Genomic DNA, 26805 nt, shown 5'->3' with positions numbered 1-26805 from the left:
TTCTGATCACCTAGAAGATCAAGTCAAGCTCAGTTTTAGGTCTTATCCAACCCTTATATCACATTTCCAGTACCAGAAGCATGGAACAGATAGTTCCCTTCATACATCATGGCGAGTAATTGGTAACTATGTTGTTTCTTACCTCATTGCCTTTAATCACGATGTCCCTTCTCTCTGTAAAGCTCTCTCCTTTTTCTTACCACCTCCACTACTGCCATGTGCTTTGCTAACAATATCTTTTATGACTTGGCTCAGAAGTCCTTTCTCCCAGTAAGCCCTTCCTGACACCACAGCCTGGGATCTCTGCTTTGAACTCTGAAAATACCCAGTGCATATCTCCATTAGTGCTCTTTCCACATTGTATAATTACCTAAGCTTAGACTTTGAGTTCCATGAAGGCTCTTCAATTTTTTACTTCCAGCAAATAGCTTGGTGCCAAGCATGTAGTAAGCACTCAATGGTTGAATGAGTAAATCTAATTTGTTCAATATATGTTCATCAAATAGTTACTGAGTACCTACTAAATGCAAAGCCTCAGTACTAAGGATCAAAACAGATAAAATCCTTGCCTTCATGTCTTCAAACTATAAAAAGACAATTATATTAATTTTCTATTGCTGTTGAAACAAAATACTATAAATTTAGTGGCTTAAAACAACTCAAATTTATTATGTCATAGTTCTGTTGGTCAGAAGTCCATGTAAGGTGGCTGGTTCCTCTGCTGCAGGTCTGACAAGGCTGAAATCAAGTGTCAGCAGACCTGGGTTTTCATCTGGTGGCTTTGTAGAAGAATGTATTTTTAAGGTTATTTAGCATGTTGGCAGAATTCAATTCCATGCAGCTTTAGGGCTGACGTCTCTATTTCCTGACTGGCTGTCAGCCAGGACTCTCTCTTGGCTCCTAAGACCACCTGCATTCCTTGTCAAATTGCTCCCCAGCTCCCATCTTCAATCTCTCTGACTTTCTTCCTGTCACATCTCTACTGCTTCTAAGGGCTCATGTGATTAGACTGGACCCACAAGGATAATCCAGAATAATTTTCCTTTCTTAAAATCTGTAACCTTAACTACATCCACAAGAAGTCACTTTTGCCATGTAACATATTTACAGGTTCCAAGATTAGGGCATAAACGTTTTTTAGGAGGCCATCATTTTGCCTACCATGGTGACTATTCTTAAAGAACTAATTTTTGGCATATCCCTCACTTGGTTGATTTGAAGAAATATCTTACACCAATATGGCTAAATTTATTTTGGCTACATTACATTTTGTTTGAGCAATAGACTAGAAGTCCTTTGAAGAACTTATTATGAACCAGACCGTAATAGTTAATATAAAGGAGTGACTATGGATATAGAAGAGGGAAAGATCTAAAATGCATGAGGAAATCAGTAGTAAACATTATAAATGGAATGAGCACAGCAAGTAAATGGATACAGGGGCAATGTGGATATCTCTTTTACCTAACTGCAGAAGAATATAGGGTTGAACAATTACTGCATTTAACATTATTTCCTGAAGGCATTAGTCTAGTATTAACACACAAGATGATCTATTTTGCACATTACTGAATTTATTTTGTTTGCAATTAAATGAAATTCTCTTTTCTTTTTTTTTTGAGACAGAGTCTCACTCTGTTGCCGGGGCTAAAGTGAGTGCCGTGGCGTCAGCCTAGCTCACAGCAACCTCAAACTCCTGGGCTCAAGCGATCCTCCTGCCTCAGCCTCCCGAGTAGCTGGGACTACAGGCATGCACCACCATGCCCGGCTAATTTTTTGTATATATATATTTTAGTTGTCCATATAATTTCTTTCTATTTTTAGTAGAGACGGGGGTCTCACTCTTGCTCAGGCTGGTCTCGAATTCCTGACCTCGAGCGATCCACCCGCCTCGGCCTCCCAGAGTGCTAGGATTACAGGCGTGAGCCACCGCGCCCGGCCGAAATTCTCTTTTCTCTCAAAACTTTGCCCAACATTGAAAGAATCATAAGTGCCTTTTATTTTCCATTTTTAACTTATCAAACTAGTAATCTAAATAAAATTAAAATCAATTCAATAATACAGAATTTTGGAGAGTCTGCTATTTTTTTGGTATTATGCTAGATCTAGAAGATACAAATATAGTTACATTACACTTCCAGCCTGTAGGAAACTTGCAGGGATATAAACAAATAAATTATAATACTGCACAGGCAATAGGTGAAGCAAGCACAGGTGGAAGGAATGATTTAATCTATGAAATAGTGAGGTAAGATTTTCCTGGTTGAAGGACAAATAAATCTTTAAGAGGACAGGGTGGAAGGGAAGCTGAGCCAACAGCATGAGCAAAGGCACTAAGTATGAAAAGGCATAGGGTGTTTGGGGAAATACAGGTATGACTAGAGGGTAAAGAGTGAGCAGCAAGAAGTCAAGGTAAAGGCAGGACAGTAGGCAGGGTCAAAGCCTATCATGCCATACAGTTTGTTCCATGGAGATGAAGTGCTAGCGAAAGCTTTTTAATCAGAGAAAACACATGATTGGACGTGCATTTCTAAAGATTACCGGGACTGCAAAGAAGAGACTGACTGAGTCAGAGGTTAGTTACACTGGAAAACCAGTTTAGATGAGATTGAGGGGGGAGGATGAAAGCCTAAATGAAAGCAGTTGAAATGAGAATGTAGAGCAGAGGGAAGATTCAAAAGATTCTACAGTAAGACTTGTCAGACCTTACGACGAATTAAAGGTATGGTGGCGGACAAGAGAGTGAGAAGGGCAAGTAAGGAGGAGGAATGAGAGTTTCTTGAAAATTTCTGACATGGGAGAGAAATCTGGATATTTGATAACATCTGACTAAACTAGGGAATAAAGGAACACGAGGGGAGAAGGTATGGTGAGACTCTCTCCTCTACCAAACTTTAGTTAGCGTGAGCCCCTTTCTCAACTAGCGCTGGTCCTTAGGGCCCTGTTTTAGGCCTGCTGAGTCCAGTTGCAGCAAGAATCCAGCTAAGTCAGTTTAGAGAGAATATCCCAACCTTTGATAACAGATCACCCCCACCTATTTTCAACAAGAATCTTAAGTCAGTTTAGCAAGAACATCCCCTACAGTGAGGTCACCTCTTAGTGATTTTCTATGCACTGACCCCTCATTCTGTCTGTTGGCTATAAATCCTAGCTGTCTTTGTTGTATTAGAACTTGAAGCTGATCTCTCTGCCCTATGGCAATAGCCTTGACGCCTATTTTGATAGTCCTGAATAGTCTTCCTTGTCATTTGAACAAATGTCAGAATAATTTTTTCTTTAACAAAAGAGAGAAATATCCCTCAAGAACTAAATTTACTTCCATACTCCTCTAAGGTTTTATTTGTGCATATATCTTTTAACTGTCATTTAGCTAAATAACATGTCTGGCTTATGCATAGCTGGTATCATGATGGACCGAATTCAGTTTACCTGTGTCCCCCAACAGCCTAACAAGCTGGCTTCTCTCCTTAATTTTTTTATTTTTTTGAGACAGAGTCTGGCTCTGTTGCCTGGGCTAGAGTGCCGTGGCGTCAGCCTAATTCACAGCAACCTCCAACTCCTGGGCTTAAGTGATCCTTCTGCCTCAGCCTCCCGAGTAGCTGGAACTACAGGTCTGCGCCACCACATCCAGCCAATTTTTCTATTTTTAGTAGAGACACGGTCTCACTCTTGCTCAGGCTGGTCTTGAACTCCTGAGCTCAAGCTATCCTCCTGCCTCAGCCTCCCAGAGTGCTAGGATTACAGCCCTGAATCACCGCATCCAGCCCCCTCCTTAATTTTTTAAAAATACTACTATCAGTCTAACATTCAGTACATGTGGCAGTTCATACCATTTCCTTCCTTAAGGACTTTACGATAATCTTACAGGGGACTAAAGCATTGACACCGGTAAGAAAGTGAGCCATAGAGTGGAGTCTAACAGTCTTGCTAACATTTTGAGGTTGAAAACTAGTTAAGACTAGTTTTCCACGTCCATCAACTTAATTGCAAGGTCACTTCAACAGAGTAAGGGCTGTTGCAATAACCCAAATTCGCTATTGTAGCATGAAAGGAATGGCATGGCTGTGTTCTAATAAAACTTATTTTTTAATGGACAGACACTGAAATATGAACGTCATATAATTGTCATGTGCCCCCAAACACGCATTCTTCTTCAAGCTTTGAAAAATGCGAAAACCATTCTTAGCTCACAGCTGTACAAAAACATGCGGTGGGCTGTAGTTTGCCTACCTGGTACGGATAAAGTGTCAGAATTCGACCATTTGTTCTAATTTACAATAATATACAGGAAAGCGCTTCTGAATGACATTTAGTCTGGGTAGCCATGCCCGGGAATGGATATCGAGGAGACGTCACCGTGAACGGTGACACCAGCGTGGAAGCGGGCGGGCCATGCCGCTCACCACCCTCCAGGCAGCTCGCAGCCAGCAGCTCCGAGGACAGGGCCGTCACGGACGTGGAGACGGAGGCTTGGCTCTGCTGAAAGGGGATGGCAGCCTGCAAACAAGCAAGCCCCGAGCCTGCTCTGCGGTCTGGCCCACGGAGGAAACACAAGCTTTCCTGGCCCCGAGCTCAAGCACCCGGGCCAGACCCTATCTAAACTCTCCACATTCCCAGCCACCCAGCCACGCCTCTCCGGCAGCCGGCCTGCAAGTGCACGCACGCACTACACCCGCGGGCCTGCAGCCTCGCGCTCCGTCATGCTCTATTGCGCATGCCTGGGGAGGGGCGGAGCGGCGATTGGCAGGGAGGCAGAGGCCAGAGGGAGGAGGAACCGCACCCAACGGGCGAGTAGACTCGAACAGGCCTGTGCGTCACTTCCGCTGGGGGCGGGACAGGGTGGGCTGAGGGGGTGGCACCCCGGCTGCTGCGCGTCTGTTTGTGTTGGAAGCTCAGCTGATGCAGGACAGCCCGGGTGGACGTCAATGCCGGGAAGGAGCCAGTCACCACTGCCGCCCAAGTGACTGCGGCCTGCATCCCGGTCAGTGGCCTTGAGGGAACGGGGGCGGGACGGTAGGAGGCCGAGTGTTCACTCTGGACAGTTGTCCGGCCCTCTGGGTCTTCCTGTCTGTTTTCTTTGGGCACTTCCAGAGTGAGAGGGTGGGGAGACGCCCGGAAGGTCCCAGGATCGCGGGTCCAAAGAGCCACCGGGTATGGAAGGAGCCCGCGGGTCCTGGGGCTTGTTGGTGTGCAGCGCCCTCCGCCTCCTGCGCACCGGCGGGTTTTGCGGCCCCAAAAGCTCAAACTGTTTTGGTTTCTCTGATCCTGCCCGGCGTCTTGTGTCCCAACCCATGACTCCTAGCCCACTTTCCCGGAGTCTGTCCTGCCTTGCCCTGGACTGTAGTGATCTCCAGCAGTTCACTGGTGACTCTCAAAACGGTTTGCCTATTCTACATCATTCTCTGCTGTTAGTGTGCACCTGGTGATTCTACTGCGTGATGTTTTTATTAGCGATTTCTTTTTAACCCTCCCACGTTTGATTCTATGCCTGACTGTTCTTGCTTAAGTGGATTTAGGTGTGTGCTTTTTTAAAGGTGAAGGTGTATGAATCATTGTGTTGCAGTGCTTCCTATCCCTGTGTCATTTCTGTCATGCTGGGAGGAACCTGATTTCCACGCCTAATTCGGTGATAACTGTAAAGAAAAGTGGCGACTCCTAGGAAAAACTTAGAAGAGATGTGACATAAGGGATTATCATAAAATACTGTTTAAAGTACTGTTTTTATTTCCAATAATAGTTGTATACTAGTTCTGCAGTCCTAATTGTTGAGATTTCAAAAAAGACAAAAGTGTGTTTCAGTGCGTTGAGAAAATATCGTTAAACAGTGAAATATTTGTTAATTTTAAAATCCAAGGATTTTTAGAAAGTATATTACTGTGAACTGAGAGCTTATGCCTTGTATGAGCAGTTGTATGGAGCCCATTATAGCTATTTTAAATTGCTTATGCCGATTAGCTGTACTTCCAATATAAGAACATATTTTTATTTGGTAATTTTTATTAATCAAACTTTTTCTTAATGTTGATCTTGTTTTTCTATTTCTATATCAGATCTAAATTAAAATCTCATAAGGAATGCCCTTTTAATGAGTGTTGTTGAATGAAAGGGTCAGTTTCACTAGTTTGTATGTTTACTTGTTTCAAGAACAGCTTGTACTTGGAGTTTTTTCCTCAGTTAAAACAGAGGATTTGTGCTGAAGCTGCATATTGCTTCACTTGTGGAACAGGTACTGGTAAAAAGGTCAAGAGTTAAAACTCTTAGCGCTAGACACCTTCCTGTCGTGTCATTTCTTAGTTGTAATCTTTCTCTTCCATCCTCATGTATTTCATTCTGTTCATTATCCATTATTTTTGAACACTTTCTCCTGTATTGGTTTCAGTACCCTGATTTTTTGGGGGGGAATCTTTTCTCCTATGCTTTTTTTGTTTCTTGGAAGGTCTTCTCTTCCTCCTCCTAATCCTCTGGGTGAAACTGAAGGCTCTATCCATGGTTCTCTCTAAACCAGAATTTTCATATTTGAAACCCAAGAAATACTTTAACAGGTCTGTGAATATCCTGAAGTATCATAAAAAATATAGTGTGAATTTGCAAATAAACATTTTTCAAGGAAGAAGAGCTATCATCAGGTTTTAAGATCCCAAAATACTCAGGTATCATTATTGTAAACTATTCTTTGATAAATCTATCCTGTCTTATAGTTTTAACTGCCACTGTGCTGGTAAGTCCACGTGTGAATCCAGTCTATGTACACTTCCATTTGAATGTCCCGCTGTTACTTCATCCTGTAAATCCAAAAGAAAATTGATTTTTTCTCTTATTAAATTGGCTTCTTCCCAGTTTTCTCATATTCACAAATGATGTTCTTCATATGTTTCTGATTTAAAACATTACAGTTCTCTCGACATCTCTCTCTTTACCCTATTCTTAGCTGTCACCAAGTCCTGGATTTGGTCGCTTTGTTTCTTTGTCCCTACTTTGAAAATGCTCAGAGTCGCCTTCTTCTCCATTCAAGTACTATTACTATAATTCAAATCCTTGTCACTTTTTTGTCTACATTATTGGAATAATTGACATCCTCTATAAATTCATTCTTTCCATCCTCAGCTGGGCCTCCACTTAACAGTTCCCTTAATTCCTCTAGTTAAAACTCTATTCCTCCCCTGGATACTTGGTCCAAGCCTCTCCATTTTTTTATACCCCCATTGTATTTATACACTACCTCTATTCTTCCTTGCTCTTTTCTCAGTAAATGATAGCACCCCTTACTTATTCTTCTTCCTATCTTTTTGCATTCTAACTTTTGTTTTGGCTAAATTTACTCTCAAAACACTTATTTTGCATTTACTAGTGTTGTGATTTAAGAGCAATTAGATTAAGCTTTTTTTTTCTATTTCTGCATATTATGGGGGTACAAATGTTTAGGTTATGTATGTTGCCCTTGTCCCCCCTCCTCCTTGTCAGAGCTTCAAGCGTATCCATCCCCCAGATGGTGCGCATTGCACAAATTAAGCTTTTTGATTTTGTTGATCATCTCTCCATTTCATAACTTTTGCTTAGCGGTTGTAGCTTCTGAAAGGTATATTAAAATCTCTCATGATCATGCCATTGTCTAGTCTTCTTGTAATGGTTCCCATTTTTTGGCTTTATATATTGTATTTCAATGCCAAGTTGATAGATGTATTCATAATTAAACATATTGGAAAGAAGCAATGAAAACTCCTTACCATAGTCTAGGGCATTGTCCAGTTTTCTGCCTGAATCTTGGGCCCCATCTCTATCATTCTTCGTTTTCCTTACTTGCCACCTTGTCATTTTTGCTGTTCTGAACATGCAGAGCTCACTTTTATCTCCAAAGCATTGGTTGTCTTTTTCCTAAGGAGTTCAGAAGTTATATGTAAGGACCAAGGGAAAACTTCCCCCTCAGCCTCTGAAGTTTTACTGAAAATCAACTGACAAAAGGTAGATCAATAGAAGAAATGAAATACAAATTTATCAACATGCATGGGCCCAGATTCTTACATAACTTTTTTTCAGAGGACAGGGGGAAGATGAGAAATACAGGTAATTCTATTGAAGGGCAGTAAATGATTACTAATGACAATGAATGGATGAGGAACAGATTAACTTATAAATGGTTGTCGTAGGAAATGACTGAGCCTGAGAGACAGACATCTTGTGAAAGCGTCCATTCAGGTGTGGTTACAATTCTTCATTCTTCTTTTCTAAAGTAGATAATGAGGTAACAGGAAGGAGAAGGAAAAACAAATTGTTCTTCTTGGTGGGTTCTCTGTTTTATATGTTGACAGGGTAAAAGTCTCTTCCAGCATCTGTTGATCTTTAAAGGCCTTTAAATACTCGTTATATTAGGGAGCCATATTTTGGGGTGAAGTTCCCTGGGCTTCTCCAGCTAAGAAGACAGATAGGTTTGCTTCTTTTCTCTCTTTCCCCCTGTACAATTCGGTATTTAAAAGTAATATTTGCATATGAAATTTAGAAGGATTTCACTTCAAACTGTAATCTTCTGGATATTGTATTATTAATACAATAGGTCCTTGATTCCATCTTTCTCAATATCATCTTCTACCTCTCCCTCATATAATCTCTCTAGGTCTTGAGGTAAAACTAGACTACTTACAATTTTTGCATGTGCTATCTGTGCTTTCTTATTTGATTTTGTGTTTGCTTGTGTTTTTCACCATTATTTAGAATTCTCTCTTTTCCTTCTCATCTTATGCATGATGAATTCCTTTTGAACTTTGTCCACTTTTAACCTCTTTTTTAAACTTCCCTTGGTATCTCCTCTCACTGTGTGTCTTCTATTCACACGGTACCTTCTATTAGAGTGCTTTAAATGTTTTACTTTTTAAAATTACAAAATAATACCTGCTCATTGTAAATAATTCAGGCAATAGAAAAATAAAAAGTAAAAATCCTTCTCATTCTCCCTTGGTCCCACTCCTCAACTCACAAGAATAAATAAAAATGTGCTTATTAATTTAGAATCTGTGTGCATGTGTGTGTGTGTGTGTGTGTGTGTATGTGCATACCCACAAATTTCAACCACATATGTAGGTTTTCATTTTATTTTTAAATGTCTATATATCGATATATTTATTCATATGTGTATAGTATATTTAATACTGCATTTTGCTTTTTTTTAAGACTTTCTTTTAGAGCAGTTTTAGGTTCACAAAAGGAAGGTACAGAGATTTTCCATATATCCCCTGCTCCCACATATGCATAGCCGCCTCCATTATCAACATCCCCCACCAGAGTGGTACAGTTGTTACAACTGATGAAACTACATTGACACAGTCACCCAAAGTCCATAGTTTACATTTGGGTTCATGCTTGAACTATGGACAACATTCTGTGGGTTTGAAAAAATATATGATGCTATATATCCATTATTATACTATCATACAGAGTATTTTTACTGCCCTAATAATCTCTGTGCTCTGCCTATTCATCCCTTCCCCCTACTCAACCCCAGGAACCACTGATCTTTTTACTGCCTCCATAGTTTTGCCTTTTCCAGAATGTCATATAGTTGGACTCATACTGCTATGGTGTGAATGTGTATGTCTCCCATAATTCACGTTGAAATCCTAGCCCCCAAGGTGATGGTATTAGGAGGTAGGGCCTTTAGGAGGTGATTAGGTAACGACGGTGTAGCTCTCATGAATAGAATTAAGTGCCCTTATAAAAAAGGCCCCAGAGAGCTAGCTAGTTCCTCCTACCATGTGAGGACACAGGTAAAAGTCATCATCTGCAAACCAGAAAGTGAACCCTCACCAGACACTGAATCTGCTAGTGCCTTGATCTTGGATTTGCCAGCCTCCGAAACTGTGAGAAGTAAATTTCTGTTGTTTATAAGCCACCCAGTTTATGGTGTTTTGTTATAGCAGCCTGAATAGACTAAGACACTTACAGTATGTAGCCTTTTCAGATTGGCTCCTTTCACTTAGTAATATGCATTTAAGGTTCCTGCAGGTCTTTTTATGGCTTGATAGCTCATTTCTTTTTAGCACTGAATAAATTTCCATTGTCTGTATCATTGTATGTACCATCGTACACATACCAAATACTGGTGTACCACATTATGGATTATTTATCCATTCATTTATTCAAAGACATCTTGATTGCTTCCAAGTTTTGGCTATTATGGATAAAGCAGCTATAAATGTGTACATGAAGGTTTTTGTGTGGACATAAGTGTTCAGCTGCTTTGGGTTAATACCAAGGAGTATGATTGCTGGATCATGTGGTAAAAGAATGTTTAATTTTGTAAAACACTGCCAAACTCTCTCTCACAGTGACTGAACCATTTTGCATTTCATCGGCAATGAATGAGAGTTCCTTTTACTCTACATCCTCACTAGCATTTGGTGTTGTCAGATACTGGCCATTCTTATAGGTGTGTCGTAGTATCTTATTGTGTTAATTTGCATTTTTCTGATGACATATGACGTGGTACGTATTTGCATATGTTTATTTGCTGTTAATCTCTTGATGCAGTGGCTTTTAACATCTTTGGCCCATTTTTAATTGTTTTTTGTTTTCTTATTGTTGAGTTTAAAGAGTTTTTGTATATTTTGGATACCAGCCCTATATCAGATATGTCTCTTACAAATATTTTCTCTGAGTTTCTGCTTGTCTTCTCATTCTCTTGACACTATCACAGAGGAGAAATTTTTAATTTTAATGAAGTCTACCTTATTGATTGTTTCTTTCATAGATCAGGCTTTTGGTGTTATGGCTAAAAAGTCGTTGCCATTCCCTGGGTCATCTAGGTTTTCCCCTATGTTGTATTCCATAAGTTTTATAGATTTGCATTTTACATTTAGGTCTATGATCCATTTAGACTTAATTTTTGTGAAAGATGTAAGTTCTGTGTCTAGATTCATTTTTTTGCATGTTGATGTCCAGTTGTTCTAGCACCATTTATTGAGAAGACTATCTTTGCTCCATTGTATTGCTTTTGCTCTTTTGTCATTGTCAGTTAACTGTATTTAATTGGGTCTATTTATGGGCTTTCTATTCTGTTCCATTGATCTATTTGTTCTTTCACCAATACCACATTGTCTTGATTTCTGTAGCTTAATAGTAAGCCTTGAAGTCAAGTAGCATCAGTCCTCCAACTTTGTTGTCCTCCTTCAATCCTGTGCTGGCCATTCTGGCTCTTTTGCCTCTCTATGTAAAGTTTAGAATCAGTTCGTTGATATACATGGAATAACTTGCTGAAATTTTGATTAAAATTTTGTTTATCTGTAGATAAAGTTGGAAAGAATTGACATCTTGAGAATACTGAGTTTTCCTATTAATAAACATCTCTCCACTTACTTAGTTCTTTGATTTCTTTCATCGGAGTTTAGTAGTTTTCCTCCTTATACATATTTTGTTAGAGTTATATGTAAGTGTTTCATTTTAGGGGCATGCTACTGTAAATGATACTGTGTTTTTTCAAATTTCAGTTGTTCATTGCTGGTATGTAAGCTTTTGTATATTAACCTTATATTCTGTAACCAAGCTATTAATATAATTGCTTATTAATTCCAGGAGCTTTTCTGTTGACTCTTTTTATATTTTCTACATAGGCAATCATGTCATCTGCAACCAAAGACAATTTTATTTCTCCTTTCCCTGGAGTATATATTTATTTATATTTAAAGTGTGTTTCTTGTAGACAACATTGTTGGGTCTTTTTTTTTTTTTAAGTCCACTCTGACAATCTGTCTTTTGATTGGTGGATTTACACCATTGACATTCAACATGATTATTGACACAGTTGATTAATATCTACAGTATACCGTATTTTTTACTGTTTTCTATTTGTCGCCCTTTTTCTTTGTTCCTATTTTTATTTTCCACTCTTTTTCTGCATTTCTGTGGTTTTAATTGGACATTTTATATAATTCTGTGTTTTCTCCATTCTCCATATCAGTTACACTTCGTTTTTTGTTTTTTAACTTTCTTAAGTTGTTGCCCTAGAGTTTATAATATACATTTAAAACTAATCCAAGTCCATTTCAAATAACACTATACTACTTCACAGGTAATATGAGTTGTTTATAATAACAAAATAATATTAATTCCTCTCTTCTATCCCTTGTATCATTGCTGTCTTTCATTTCACCTATGTATAAGTATACATAAGCATAGATATACATAAGTATACATGATATATACATAAGTATACATACTTGAGCACATTGTTGCTATTTTTATTTTGAACAAACTGTTATTTGTTAGATCAATAAAGAATAGGAAAAATAAAAGTTCATATTTTACCTTCACTTATTCCTTCTTCAGTGCTCTTCCTTTCTTTATGGGGATCTAAGTTTCTAACGTATATTATTTCTCTCTCTGAGAAAGAATTTTAACATTTCTTGCAGTGTAGGTCTACTGATAACAAATTTCCTAAATCTTTGTTTGAGAAAGTCTTTGTTTTTCTTTCAAATTTGGAGGATAATTTTGCACGGTTCAGAATTCTAGTTTGGTAGGTTTTTTTCTGTCAACATTTTAAATATTTTACTTCACTTTATTCTTGTTTGCATGGTTTTTGAGGGGAGGTTGGATGTCATTCTTATCTTTATTCCTTTACTAGGTAAGGCTTTTTTTCCTCTAGCTTCTTGGAGGATTTTTTTCTTGTTTTAGATTTTCTGTAGTTTGAGAATGGTATGCATAGGTACAGGGTTTTGTTTTGGGTTTTTTTTTTTTTTGGCATTTATGCTGCTTAATGTTCTCTGAGCTTTCTGGATCTGTGGTTTGGTATCTGACATTACTTTGGAGAAATTTTCAATCCTTGTTATTTCAATATTTTTTCCATTCCTTTTTCTCTTCTCTTGCTATTATATGCATTTCACATATTTATGCCTTTTGTAGTTGTTCCTCAATCCTTGATATTATGTGATGTTTTCTTCAGTCTTTGTTATTTTGCTGTTAAGTTCTGAGGTTTTGTATTGATATATCCTTAAGCTCAGAGATGTTCTTCCTCATCTACGTCGGTCTGTTCTTCCTCAGTCTACTGATAAACCCATCAAAGGCATTCTTCATTTCTGTTATAGTGCTTTCAATCTCTAGCATTTCTTATTGGTTCTTTCTTAGGATTTCTGTCTCTCTGCTTACATTGCCCATCTGTTCTTGCATGCTGTTTATGTTATCTGTTAGAGCCCTTGGCATATTAATCACACTTGTTTGAAATTCCAGGCCTGATAATTCCAACATTCCTTCCATGTCTGGTTCTGATGTTTACTTTGTCTCAAGTTGTGTTTTTTGCCTTTTAGTATGCCTTGTAGTTTTTTCTCAACAGCCAGACATGATGTGTTGGGTAAAAAGAAACGCTGTTAATAGACGTTTAGTAATATGGTGGTAAGGTATGAGGGGAAGAAAAGCTTTCTCTAGTTCTATGATTAGGTCTCAGTCTTTTAGTGAGCCTGTGCCTCTGGACTGTGAACTTCACAAGTGCTTCTTAGTTTTTTCCCCACCCTAGTTGGGACAGGGTAGCTACAGTGGGCCAGAATTGAGTATTTCCCTTTTTCCAGGTCAATTAGGCTCTGAAAAAACCCCAGCAGGTTAGTTTCTGGTTAACTACTAATAGTTTCTCCTGAGGGCAGACCTTGCGAAGAACAACAGTACACCCTGGTGTATTTCAGTTCTCCTCCCCCTGCTATAGAAGCATCTGTTGTTTTGAGACTTTTTGATAATAAGCCATTCTCACTGGAGTTAGGTGGTATCTCATTGTGGTTTTGATTTGCATTTCTCTGATGTGAGAGATGTTGACCATTTTTTTTATATGTTTGTTGTCCATTAGTCTATCTTCTTTTGAAAAGCTTCTGTTCCGGTCTTTTGTCCACTTTTTAATGGGGTGGTTTGCTTTTTTTTTTTTCCTTGCTGATTTGCTTGAGTTCTTTGTAAATTCTGATTATTAGCCCTTTGTTGGATGTATGGCATGCAGATATTTTCTCCCATTCTGTAGGTTGTCTATTTGCTCTGTGGATTGTTTCCTTGTCTGTGCAGAAGCTTTTTAATTTAGTCAGGTCCCATTTATTTATTTTTGTTGTTACTGTGATTGCCTTTGAGGACTTCATAAATTCTTTGCCTAGGCCAAAGTCTATAAGAGTTTTTCTAACATTTTCTTCTGGAATCCTTATAGTGTCATGCCTCAGGTTTAAGTCTGTTTCTATCGTGAATTAATTTTTGTGAGTGGTGAGAGATGCAGATCCTATTTCAGTCGCCTATGTGTGGCTATCCAGTTTTCCTGGAACCATTTATTGAATAGGGATTTTTTTCCCCCAGTGTGTATTTTTGTTTGCTTTGTCAAAGATCACATGGCCATGTGAGGATGGTTGTATATCTGGGTTCTCTGTTGTGATCCATTGGTCTATATCTCTGTTCTCATGCCAGTACCATGCTGTTTTGGTTACTATAGCCTTGGAGGTGTATCTTAAAGTTTATAGTATGGCTTGATGCCTCCCAATTTGATCTTTTTGCTTAGGATTGCTTTTGCTATGGGGTCTTTTCTGATTCCATATGAAGCATAGAATTATTTTTTCTAGATCTGCAAAAAATGATGTTGGTATTTTAATGGGGATCACATTGAATCTGTAAATCACTTTGGGTAGTATAGACATTTTAACAATGTTGATTCTGCCGATCCATGAGCATGATATGTTTTTCCATTTGTTTACATCTTCTGTGATTTCCTTCCTCATCGTTTCATAGTTCTACTTGTAGAAGTCTTTCACTTCCTTGGTTAAATATATTAGTAGGTATTTTATTTTCTGTGTTGCTATTGTGAAAGGTATTGAGTCTTTGATTTGATTCTCAGCTTGACTGTTGGTGTATAGGAATGCTATTGATTTGTGTACATTGATTTTGTAACCTGAGACTTTGCTGAATTTATTTATCAATTGTAGGAGTCTCCTGGCAAAATAGAGTTTTCTAGATATAAGATCATATCATCAGTAAAGAGCAATAGTTTGATCTCTTCTTTCCCCATTTGGATGCCCTTGATTTCCTTCTCTTGCCTGATTGCTCTGGCTAGGACTTCCAGCACTATGCTGAAAAGAAGTGATGACAGTGGGCAACCTGGTCTGGTTCCAGTTCTAAGGAGGAATGCTTTCAACTGTCAATTATTTTTTATCACCTTAAAAATGAAATCTATATCAGCCATGATGAAAATATATTATTATGCCCTTTTTTGGGATAATTTACTGAGTTTAGTTCAAATAGTCATGTGTTTTGCATTATACCATGTTTCAATTTTAACTTGAATTTTAATTTTTTTTCCTTGCCATTTCAGGTAAGACCATGAATTATGGAATTTCTTAAATGAAGCATTCAGGAATGAAATGAGAGAATGTCATATAGAAAATAGATGATTTTTAAGTTATGTCTATTAATTTGACTGTAGATATATATATTTATCTCCTTAGTAATGCAAGAAGTCTTTGTGGGAAGCAGAGAAGCAAGCAACTGCATTTCTTGTTTGCATCTAAACATTACTGGAGGATAAGTCATAACAGTCTACAAAGAGGTTTTCATACAAGCAAAATAAGATGTAAATGGACCAAAAGTCAAGCACATTCTTGCAGTAAGCACTGTTACTCTCCAAGCAACCATGATTTACATATTGGAATTTTGAAACTTAGCACTTCTGCTCCTAAGGGACTTACGAAAGTGAGCATTCGTATGTCCCGTATTAAAAGTACTTTGAACTCTGTTTCAAAGGCTATTTTTGGCAATCAGAATGAAATGATTTCACGTTTAGCTCAATTTAAGCCAATTTCTGGAATATTAAGAAAAGTAACAGATAGTGGCTGGTTAAAACAGAAAAACATTAAACAAGCCATCAAATCTCTGAAAAAATATAGTGATAAATCAACAGAAAAGAGTCTTCTTCCAGAAGAGAAAAGTCATGTTATAGATAAAGAAGAAGATACAGGTAAACAAAGTCTTTTTCATTACACGAATTCTATAACCACAAAATTTGGAGAATCATTCTACTTTTTATCAAATCATATTAATTCATATTTCAAACGTGAGGAAAAAATGTCTCAAAAAAAGGAAAATAAACATTTCCTGGACAAATCAGAACTTGAAGGTAAAAATGTTGAAGAAGGGAAATCAAGTTCTCCAGATCCTGGCATCTTGACTGACAAGCCAGGCTCAGAATCTTCTCTAGATTCTGCGGACAAGCCTGCAAGTCCCAGTGGGGTACCTGAGGTTCTTCCAGTGTCTACTAAACAAAGTATTGCTAACTTTCTTTCTCGTCCCACCGAAGGTGTGCAAGCTTTAGTAGGTGGTTATATTGGTGGACTTGTCCCCAAATTAAAATATGATTCCAAGAGTCAGTCAGAAGAACAGGAAGAACCTGCTAAAACTGAGCAGGCTATCAGCAAAGACAAAAATGCAGAGGAGAAAAAGCGTTTATCTCTTCAGCGAGAAAAGGCAAGTTGTTATTCATTGTAGGTTTAAGTTGTATTAACTTTTCTCAAAGTTGTAACTTTCCATAAAAGTTAAGGAATTTTAACTGTTATTTAGAGTGGTTTCATATTTTAATCATATATATTTAATATGTCTTTGCAGATTATTGCAAGAGTGAGTATTGATAACAGAACCCGGGCATTAGTTCAGGCATTAAGAAGAACAGCTGACCCAAAGCTCTGCATTACTAGGGTTGAAGAATTGACTTTTCATCTTCTAGAATTTCCTGAAGGAAAAGGAGTGGCTGTCAAGGTAATTTCTAACTTATTTAATCTGGGTTTGTCTTGGAACAAAAATACTAATAAACTTTCTAAAATGGAGAAGCGAAAGCCTTTCATTTTTTTATTTAAATTTTTTGTGGTTTTTATTATACATGTGATATATGTTTAGTAATTGCCCTGTTTATGATATACATTATGCTAAGGAATCCATTTTATTCTGTAATGCAAATTATGCTATTAGTATTAATATTTGTCCTTTGATAGTAAACCTTTATAATATAGAAGATAAATATCAGTATATTAGCTGAATTGCCTAACAGCTGCCAGCCATGTTTTTAAAAATACAATGAGATATTTATACTATGTAATTACTCTTAAGACAGGAGACATAATTCATATGTAAATTCTTGCTAGTTCTTATTTCATGATCCTTTCATATTTGAAAGTCTAAAAATTTTAACCTTATTGATAATTGAATTGGTAATCATATTAAGTAGAACAATTAGCTTTTCTTTGCCTTAGTTTTTTCAATTATAAGATAGTGAAGATAATTTAGACTGATTTGAATAGACTGTTTTCAGAGAAATGCTGAAGAATAGGACGAATGTGGTCGAGTCTCTTTATATCTCTACTGTTAAGATTACTTGTAATATTTAATGAACAATTTGAAAATATCATACAGTGATAGATATTGCTAAAATTTCATTAGAAATCGACTAGTACTTGGTTTTAGCTTGCCCTTCAGAAAATTATGTTAACTTAGTTCACAATTATCCAACTTTTTGATAATCACTTTGCTGAGAAATTATCTACATCTTTGAATAATGTACCCTTCCTTAGTTTTATATTATATAATACATAGGTTATAATAGACAAGTTTTAGTAATTCATGTTTCTAAAATTTGGAATTGTCTTTTCTATTTATATAATCCCTTACCTAAAAGATAAATTTTCCAAATACACATACACTTTTAAGTATATTTCACATTTTAGTGATATACTGAAAGCAGACATCTAAAATAGAATTATATACTATCTTAGTCCATTCCGGTGCTATAACAAAATACCTTAGCCTGGGCAATTTATATACAACAGAATTTATTCCTCACAGTTCTGGAGGCTAGGAGTCCAAGATCAAGGCACCAGCAGATTTGATGTCTGGTGAGAGTTCTGTTCCTGATAGATGGCATCTTGCGGCATACTCACATGGCAGAAGGGGATAGGCAGCTCCTTCAACATCTGTTACAAGGGCATTCTAGTACTATTTATGAGGCAGAGCCCTCAGGGCTTAATTACTCCCTGAAAGGCCTCACCCCTCACCTTTTAATATTATTGCATTAATATTATTGCTTTGGGTACTATATTTCAACATATGAATTTTAGAGGGGATGCCAACATTCAGATCATAGCACATATTTTAAAGAACTTTTAGAAAACACTGAAGTATAATACAGATATATCTGTAAGCATAAAGTTCAGTTACAAACTGAGCGCATCCATGTAGTTAGCACTGAGATGAAGAAACAGGACATAACCAGTGCCTCAGAAGTCTCTTTTGTGCCCTGTTTAGTCACAATCTCCCAAAAAGGTAATCACAGGTTAGTTTAGCCCACTTTTCTGTTACGTGAACACTTGTGTGATTGGCTTCTTTCATTCAACATGTTGATGGGAATCATTTACATTGTTATGGGTAGCTGTAAATCATTCATTCTAATTGTCTTTATATTTCACGGTGTGAATGTATCACAGTTTATTCATTGTGCTATTGATGGATTTCTGGATAGTTTTCACTTTTAGTTTATCATGAATAGTCTTGCTAATTAAAACTTTGAGGACTCTTATCTTACATAACTATCCCAAATCTAAGGACTCTTCAATACCAACAAGAAATATGATAGAAATATGTTAATGTATTCAGATCAATTATAAATAAAAATTGAGATAGTCTGAAGAAAGTTGTTGCCCTTCCCTTAAATAAGCATCTCAAAAACAATGATGTGGATATATTGCTTAATATATGTCATCATGTACACTCTCGTGAAGCTTTTCATTATTATCAAGAATTGAGCTTTTTAAAAATGCTATAATTTTATGTTATAGAACTTTGATATGAATTTTACTTTTTTATGTATGTACCATATTTATGGTAGCCAAATCTAGGAAATCATCTTTCAAACCTAATACCATAAAAAGAAAAACCCTAGCTGCCTATTTTGTATACATTTATTTTGTGTGCTACATTTGTGGCAGCCACATCTAGGGAATTGTGTTATATAATTTTTTCATTGTTGGTGATGAAGGTGGTCTCCTTTCACTACATTTTTAAATTTAAAAAATAACCTTTAATTGTTTAAAAAGAGCAAGGGCAGCACATGGACATTGTAGAAAATTAGAAAAAAAGGAAAGAAAAATCAGAAAATAAAAATATAAATAGTATGTTGCTACTGCCCTGAGATTATCATGGTAATATATTAGAGTTTATCTGTATTAGTAAGCTGAGTTAAACTCTAATATTACAACACCAAAATATCAGTGGCCTAACAAAACAGAAATTTATTTCTCACTCTTGCAAAGTTGGCCCTGGGTTTAGGTGACTCACCAGCTCAGAGAACCTCCATGTGGTGGCTACTTCGATCTTATTACCTGTATCTCAGTCGAAGTTCTCTCCATGATTTCTGTAGCAGCATAAGAGTATTCCAGCAGAAGGTGCCACAGGTTTCTTCTACTTGTAGACTATAGATAAATTTATCTACTTGTAGATAAATACCTGGTCAATTGCTTGGGCCTGAGAAGTATAGACTTCTGTGTGCTTAGGAGGAGTTGCAGACTGGGTATTGGTGAACATTAGTGATGTCTGCCACAGTAATCCTCCAGAAATTGTTTTATGCATATAATATATACCAAAATAAACTCATTCTATATATACTGTTTTATAACCTGTTTTTTGAGCTTACAATGTGCAACCATCTGTATCAGTAAATTTTCATCTATTTACACAGCTCAAAAATGTTCTTTATATAACTGATTGGACCCAAATGAGGGTTCAGTTTAGACCACACATTGCATCTGATTATTTCTCCAAGTCACTTATAACATAGTCCTTTTTCACCCCCACCTTCAGAACTGACCAACTGAACAGAAAGGGCTGGTTAACTTGCAGAATGACTCACTTTCTGGATTTACCTAGTTTCCTTCATATTGGTGTTATTTGTTGTGTTCCTCTTTCCTTTTTGTTTCTTGTATGCTGGAATTTATATATAAAGGCATGACTGATTGAGTTAAATATTTTCTCATTAGAGTACATTGTAGGTAATGTCATGTGCCTCATAATGCCCCATATCAGGACACACATAATAATTGGTTGAGCAACTATTAGTAATGCTAAGGGTGACCACTGGATTAGAGTGATGACAATATGCTTTTGATTGGATAGTTATGCTAGAACCATTATCCCATCAACCATGTCTTAGTCTCTTTTGTGTTGCTATAAAGGAATACCTAAGGCTGGGTAATTCATAAAAAAAAAAGAAGTTTATTAGCTCACAATTCTGATGTCTGAAAAGTTCTAGATTGGGCATCTGCATCTGATGAGGACATCAGGCTGCTTCCACTCGTGGTGAAAGGCAAAGGTGAGCCATCTGTGCATAGATCACATGAGAAGAGAGGCAGCTAGAGAGTGATAGGGGAGGTATCAGGCTCTTTTTAACAACCAACTCTCTTGGGAACTAAAGGTGTGAGAACTCACTTTTTAAAAAATTTGGATTATGGACTCATGTTTTTTCATAAGTTAAATGTGTTTCTATAATCTTTTTTTTAAATGCTGAATTTGTCACAACTTTGACTAGTAGGGGCCTCTTCAACCCAATTCATGTATCCTTTTTTATTTTTAACTTTTTATAGAAATATATAGAAAAGTGTACAAATCATATGGATATAGCTCCATGATTTTTCACAAATGGGGCACATTTATATAACTACTACCCAGAATGAGAAAAATAATGTTACCAGCACTCTAAACACTATTCCCAAAAAGCTTGACCAATTTTTCTGAACTCTAGCAGCATAGGTTAGTTGTGCCTTTTTTGCATGTTATATAAATGGAGTGATACAGCATGTGCTTTTTTATGTCTGGGTTTTTTTTTTCACTCTACATTATGTTTTTGAGAACCTTCTACATAGTTTGGTATAGCTGTAGAACATGCATTCTACTGCTAGACATTTGGATAGTTTACAGTTTGGCAATATTTAGTAGTGCTTCTGGGATATATCTTTTGGAAAACATATGTCTTCATTTCTTTGGAGTATATACCTCTTACGTATTGCAGGTCACAGAGTGCATATTTTCATCTCTGTTAGGTACTGCCAAGTGGTATTGCATAGTGCTTATACCAATTTTTACTTTTATCAGAATTGTGTGTACCATCTGGTTGTTCTACTTCCTCTCCAACAGTTTATTTTATTTTTTATCTTTTATTAGCACTTTTGTTGGGTGTTAAGTGATATTGTGGTTTTTATTTTTTATTTCTCTGGTATCTATCTATGAAGTTTAGCATCTTTTTCAGTGTTTATTGGCTATTTGCATACTTCCTTTGTGAAGTACTTATTCCAGGTCTTGCCTGTTTTTCCATTGCATTTCTTACTGATTTGTGTAATTTTTTTTTATATGTAATGGCTATAAGTCTCTTGTCATATATGTATGTGTGCCTGTGTGTGCGTATATATGTATATGTGTGTATGTGTATACATATATATGTCTTGCAAATATTCTCCCACTTTGTGGCTTACCTTTTCACTCTTTTTGGTGTTTTTTTGGTGAGCAGATATTCTTAATTTTAATTTAGTCCAATTTATAAGTATTTTATGTCCTGTTTAAAAAATCTTTGCCTGTCCCAAGGTCATAGAGATATTTTCCTGTATTTTCTTCTAAAATTTTGCTGTACTTTTCACACTTACATCTACTATTCATCCAGAAGATTTGGTTGTATGAGGTAGGACCATTTTTTATATACTTATGCAGTTGACCTGACACCATTTATTGAAAAGAACTTTATCATAAATCAAGTGATTATATATGAAGCTGTTTCTAGACACTATATATTGTTCCGTTGGTGTATCTGTCTATTCTTGCTCCAATACTGCACTGCCTAAATTTTTGTAGCTTTATGATAAACCTGATATCTGCTAGGATAAATCCTTCAGCTTTGTTCTTCCTCTTAATATGGCTTGGCTATTCTTGACATGTCATATTTCCATACAAATTTTAGCATCAGTTTATCAAAAATAAAAAAAAGAAGAAAATTATGCTGGCATTGCGTTGAATCTATGGAACAATTTAGGGTGAAATGGATCTTTATAATACTGATCTTCCAAGCTATGAATATGGCATACTCTTCCATTTATTTGGGTCATCTTAATTTTCCCTTAGTATTTTAAAAATGTTTAATATAGGTGTCTTGCACATCTTTCATTGGATGTTTCTTAAATTAATTCATAGGTATATCTTTGCATGGTAATTTTGTTTTTATTTTAACATTTTTTAATGGTAATTCTGAGGATCACCTCTTGGTCTTTGGTCATTTGGTAATGGCTTCACAGGCATGATAATTTTTCTGGATGCTGGACATTGTAAATAAAAAAATACTGTGTAGAATCCAGATTATATTAGATGATTTCTTTTTCCAGAGAGTTTATTTGTTCCTCTGGTTGGCACATAGAGTGGGGTACTAATAACCTTAATTCAGTCAGTGTCAGAGCTGGGTCAAGGCTGTGTTACAATTTGGGTAAGATCTCTAGTTTGCTCTGTTTTTAGGGCGTAATCCTCCAGGGCTTTCAGTTGTCAGTCCCTGGTGTATTCACTACCACCCTCCCCTTAGTTCCTAAATTCTCAAGAATACAAAAAATTCCACTGATTTTCAGAGGCTTCAGCTTAGCTTTTTTAGCCTCCCACACCTCATAGTCTTAGAATCCAGCAAACATCTTGAGGTAAAACCAGAAATGTGATTGAAGCCCCCTCAGGTCTTCCATTTTTTCACTCCAAACCCATGAAACTAAATGATCAGATAGTTTTCTCTCCTTCATTTGTTGCCCCTCTTGTTGCCAAGTCCAGTTATTTAACCCTTTACTTCTTCCCAAACTCAACAAATGCCCCAAGAGAAGTAAAGCTATAGTTCATAACTCACTTCCCGGTAATTATTCCCTCTCCAGATTCTTAGCCCCTCCTGTCCTCTTTGCTTCAGCAGCTCTCTGATGCTTTTAAACAGATGGTGTTTTTCCTTATATTTTATCAAGCTTTTCTGTTCATTCTTGGCATGAGCATTGATCTCTAACAGATTGTTCCATTCTAACCAGAAATGAAAATTTGCGTTTCCATCCTCCACCATTGATTGTTCGGGTTCCTCTAGTGGGAGCTACACTAGCCAGGGCAAAAGAAGAAAGAAAATTGAAAAAAAAACTTAGAGCAGTAGTATTTCAGGCTTGATTGATCATAAACAATAAACAAAATTAGTGATACTTTGGAAAATTGTTTGATTTACTGAAGGTTACACAGCAGAAGTATAGCTGCATCAGTCATTCCATTAAACCTGGGGTACTGACCATATAAGATGCTCTGTGTACAGAAGCTAGAGAATCTTTGGTGAGTGACAGAGAACCCTAGGATTTAAGCTCTAGCATGTTTTTGCTTCCCATCAGATTAGTGGGGGAAAAAAATAAATAAATAAGCTCTTTCCTGTGATCAACAGTAGAAAGTTGGATGCTTAAAATCTTGAAGTCCCAGGTTTACTTACACTAATTATTTAATTATAATGGTCAGATTTTATCTTCTACTCCAGTTTTACTTATTAATTATCATTTGTTCATATTCCACTATAAGGTCCCCTTGTATTCCATGTTCAATATACACAAGATGGCTTATTTTTTCCTTTTAATATTATGAAGCAGTTTTATCCTCTTTAGGATTTGGACAAAATATTGTGTGAAATTTATAATGTTAACCTTTTATTATAACAATTAATACTCTGTAAATTTGTGTTAAGCAAATTATATCTTCTTTAATTTTTTAGCATTGTACCTTTTAAAGAAATATTTGAATAAAGGTTAATTTTTGTCCTTGATATTAGGACAAATATATCCTGGATATTAATAGACAGTATGTCAGAAACTAATAATTGATCATTTAAGAATAATGAGAAAGGAATGAACAGTGGCACCTTGATTTTATATGACAGTCTACATGTGTTGGTTAAAAATAAACATACCCTTTCACTCTTGATTTGACAAAAACAATAAAGTATCTTTTCTCTCAATATAGGAAAGAATTATTCCATATTTATTACGACTGAGACAAATTAAGGATGAAACTCTTCAGGCTGCAGTTAGAGAAATTTTGGCCTTAATTGGTTACGTAGATCCCGTGAAAGGGAGAGGAATTCGAATCCTTACAATTGATGGTGGAGGAACAAGGTAAGGCTAAAAAAGTTATTTTTAAAAACTACAAGGCCGGGCGCAGTGGCTCACGCCTGTAATCCTAGCACTCTGGGAGACCGAGGCGGGTGGATCGCTCAAGGTCAGGTGTTCGAGACCAGCCTGAGCAAGAGCGAGACCCCGTCTCTATTAAAAAATAGAAAGAAATTATCTGGCCAACTAAAATATATATTGAAAAAAATTAGCTGGGTATAGTGGCGCATGCCTGTAGTCCCAGCTACTCGGGAGGCTGAGGCAGTAGGATCGCTTAAGCCCAGGAGTCTGAGGTTGCTGGGAGCTAGGCTGACGCCACGGCACTCACTCTAGCCCGGGCAACAAAGCGAGACTCTGTCTCAAAACAAACAAACAAACAAACAAACAAAAAAAAAACTACAAATTCAGTTCAGCTTTAGGGACTTAAGAAAACTGATTTGATATAATTATATCATTATAAAATCAAAATTTTAAAATATAACATGAAATTGTTTTCCTTAATTTATCAATCTAAGAGCTACTCTAGCATATACCTGAATTACTTTTTATTTTGATTAGATTTAGGATTTATTTTTAGTTTGGTCTTTTCAGACCTTTTTGATAGTTTAGAAGCTTGTCAACCATTATTCTATTAAAATCTTGACAATGTTTTATAATTTTAGCTTTTTTTTCATTATATTTATCTAACCTGTTTATGTCAGTCAACTAGTCACTTGATGAAATGATGGTTAGAAAAGAGACTATATCAATAACTTCCTGGTTCCCTTTGTCTTCACTTGCAGATGCCAGGTATGGTGCTATATAAGAAATAAACACATTCTTTGTTCAGAAGGAGATAATTTCACTATCTAACTCTATTCTTACTACTGGCAATCTACGCATGCTGCTGCTTCTGTCTTGGTTTGTCTAGTTTCTCCCTACTTGTTGCTTAGATTCGTTGGCTTGGTTCTTTGGACCTTTTTCCCCAAATTTTCAAGCTTGGGTTCTAGTTCCCTGCCATATCTACTCTTACCTCTTAAATTCATAGTATCTAAGATACTATGAGTTCATGGTATTAATATCTAATATGCCCTGCCTATTGTTCTTAGCTTTAACTTACCTCTCTGATTTTGCTCTCTGGTGTACCTGCTTTGCCAGTCATTCTTCTGTATGTTCAAGTAGTACCATGTCTTTTTGTTAAATTCCATGGTCCTATATTCACCCAAGTTCTTAACACTTTGACATCAGTGTGAGGAAGGAGTGAGAGATGAGAGAAGGAGGCTATTTCATAATTTAGGTGTAGAACAATAAAATACTAATCTCAGATGGTGGCAGTGGGAAGCAGGAAGAAGGAAAGATATGCAAGAAATTTTGAAGGAAAAGGGAGACTGGATATAGTACATGTAGATCAAGGTGACTCTAAGTATAACCCTGTAGGTGCCTGGGACAAGATTGCAGGGACAGGGGAGGTGATTGGTGTTGGGAAAGACAGTTCTATTGTGCACATGTTGAATATAAGATTATATACATCCATATGGAAATGCTCAGCTGGCAAAGAAAAGCCAACTGAAGAGAGCAAAGTTTTAGAAGTTTAGAAGATCTTGGTGGATGTTTCTTAGGGAAGTGAAATAATCTAAGAAGGAATACTTCATTCATGTGATAAAAAGATAATAAATGAGAGAGATCATTCTAGTTTACAGAGTTGGTTCCAACTGATGCGAAATAGGGAGAGTAGCAGTTAAATGAGTAGGATCATTTCACTGAGGAGCAGAAAGAATCTTCTCTGCTGTTAAGTTCAGGGGAGTTGGGAAAGATAATGTCTTTCATTGAGTCAACTAACGAGCAAATAGTGATTGCCTACCATGTTGTAAGCACTGATTTAGATTCTGGGGACACTGAGTAAACAAAATAGACAAAATTGAAGTCTTCATGGTGCTTACAATCTAGAAGAGGACAAAGGCAACGAATAGAAAAACAAAAATATTATTGGCTAGTAATGGAGCTATGAAGAAAAGTAAAGGCAAAGTAAAGGGTTGGAGAATAATAGTGCTGTTTTAAAGAATAATCATGACGTGATTTCTTTTCAAGGAAGTAATATTTAAATAGAGTTCTGAAAGAAGTAAGAATATCAAAGGACATTCAAATGTTTATTTAAAGTGAGAGAGGTATGATGAAAAAGATGTTTGTGACCAGTAAATATTTGATCTGGTAGAATAAGAGTTTTGTGTGTCATACAGGGAAGAAATTAGCATGAGGAAATTTGGGAAAATCTAGGTGTGGGTTAGGTTTAAGGTAAGTTTAGATCAGTGATTCTCCACTGGAGGTGATTTTGCCCCCTAAAGGACATTTGACAGTGTCTGGAGACATTTTTGGGGGGACTACCATTTACATCTAGTTTGAAGACAGTTGTCACTAAACATTCTACAATGCATAGGACACTCTCCCAAAACAAAGAATTGTCTGACCCAGAATTATCAATTGTACTGTTACTGAGAAACCTTAGTTTAAGGGAATATGAGAGAGCAGCCAGAATGGGAGGTTTTGTGTTGAAAGCAGTAAGGTATGAGGACTTACGAGAAAAAGAACCTAACTCTTTTATTTCTTTTGTATAAGAGAGCCTGGTAAGTACAGTGTTAGGCATATATAGTAGTAGCAATCTGGT

At 36.6% G+C, this 26805-nt stretch overlaps 1 protein-coding gene across 4 annotated transcripts in view; it reads left to right on the top strand.

Annotated features, from left to right (window-relative positions):
• Positions 1-4920: 4920 nt before the first annotated feature.
• Positions 4921-26805, top strand: part of PNPLA8 (patatin like phospholipase domain containing 8) — a 39008-nt gene continuing 17123 nt past the window's right edge. Inside the window, exons 1-4 of one of the 4 annotated variants that reach the window (XM_069462685.1) lie at positions 4921-4981; positions 15305-16452; positions 16591-16740; positions 24019-24170. In XM_069462685.1, the coding sequence (XP_069318786.1) occupies positions 15394-16452; positions 16591-16740; positions 24019-24170 (1361 nt within the window). In that variant the 5' untranslated portion in view covers positions 4921-4981; positions 15305-15393. Of the gene's footprint in view, positions 4982-5028; positions 5365-15304; positions 16453-16590; positions 16741-24018; positions 24171-26805 lie in introns of those variants that run through there. The other 3 variants (XM_069462686.1, XM_069462684.1, XM_069462683.1) reach the window with 3 other exon arrangements.

This window comes from Eulemur rufifrons, chromosome 29 (assembly GCF_041146395.1).
Source record: "Eulemur rufifrons isolate Redbay chromosome 29, OSU_ERuf_1, whole genome shotgun sequence".
NCBI lineage: Eukaryota > Metazoa > Chordata > Mammalia > Primates > Lemuridae > Eulemur > Eulemur rufifrons.
Note: the sequence above shows the minus strand (reverse complement) of the source record. Positions and strands in the feature narration are given on the sequence as shown.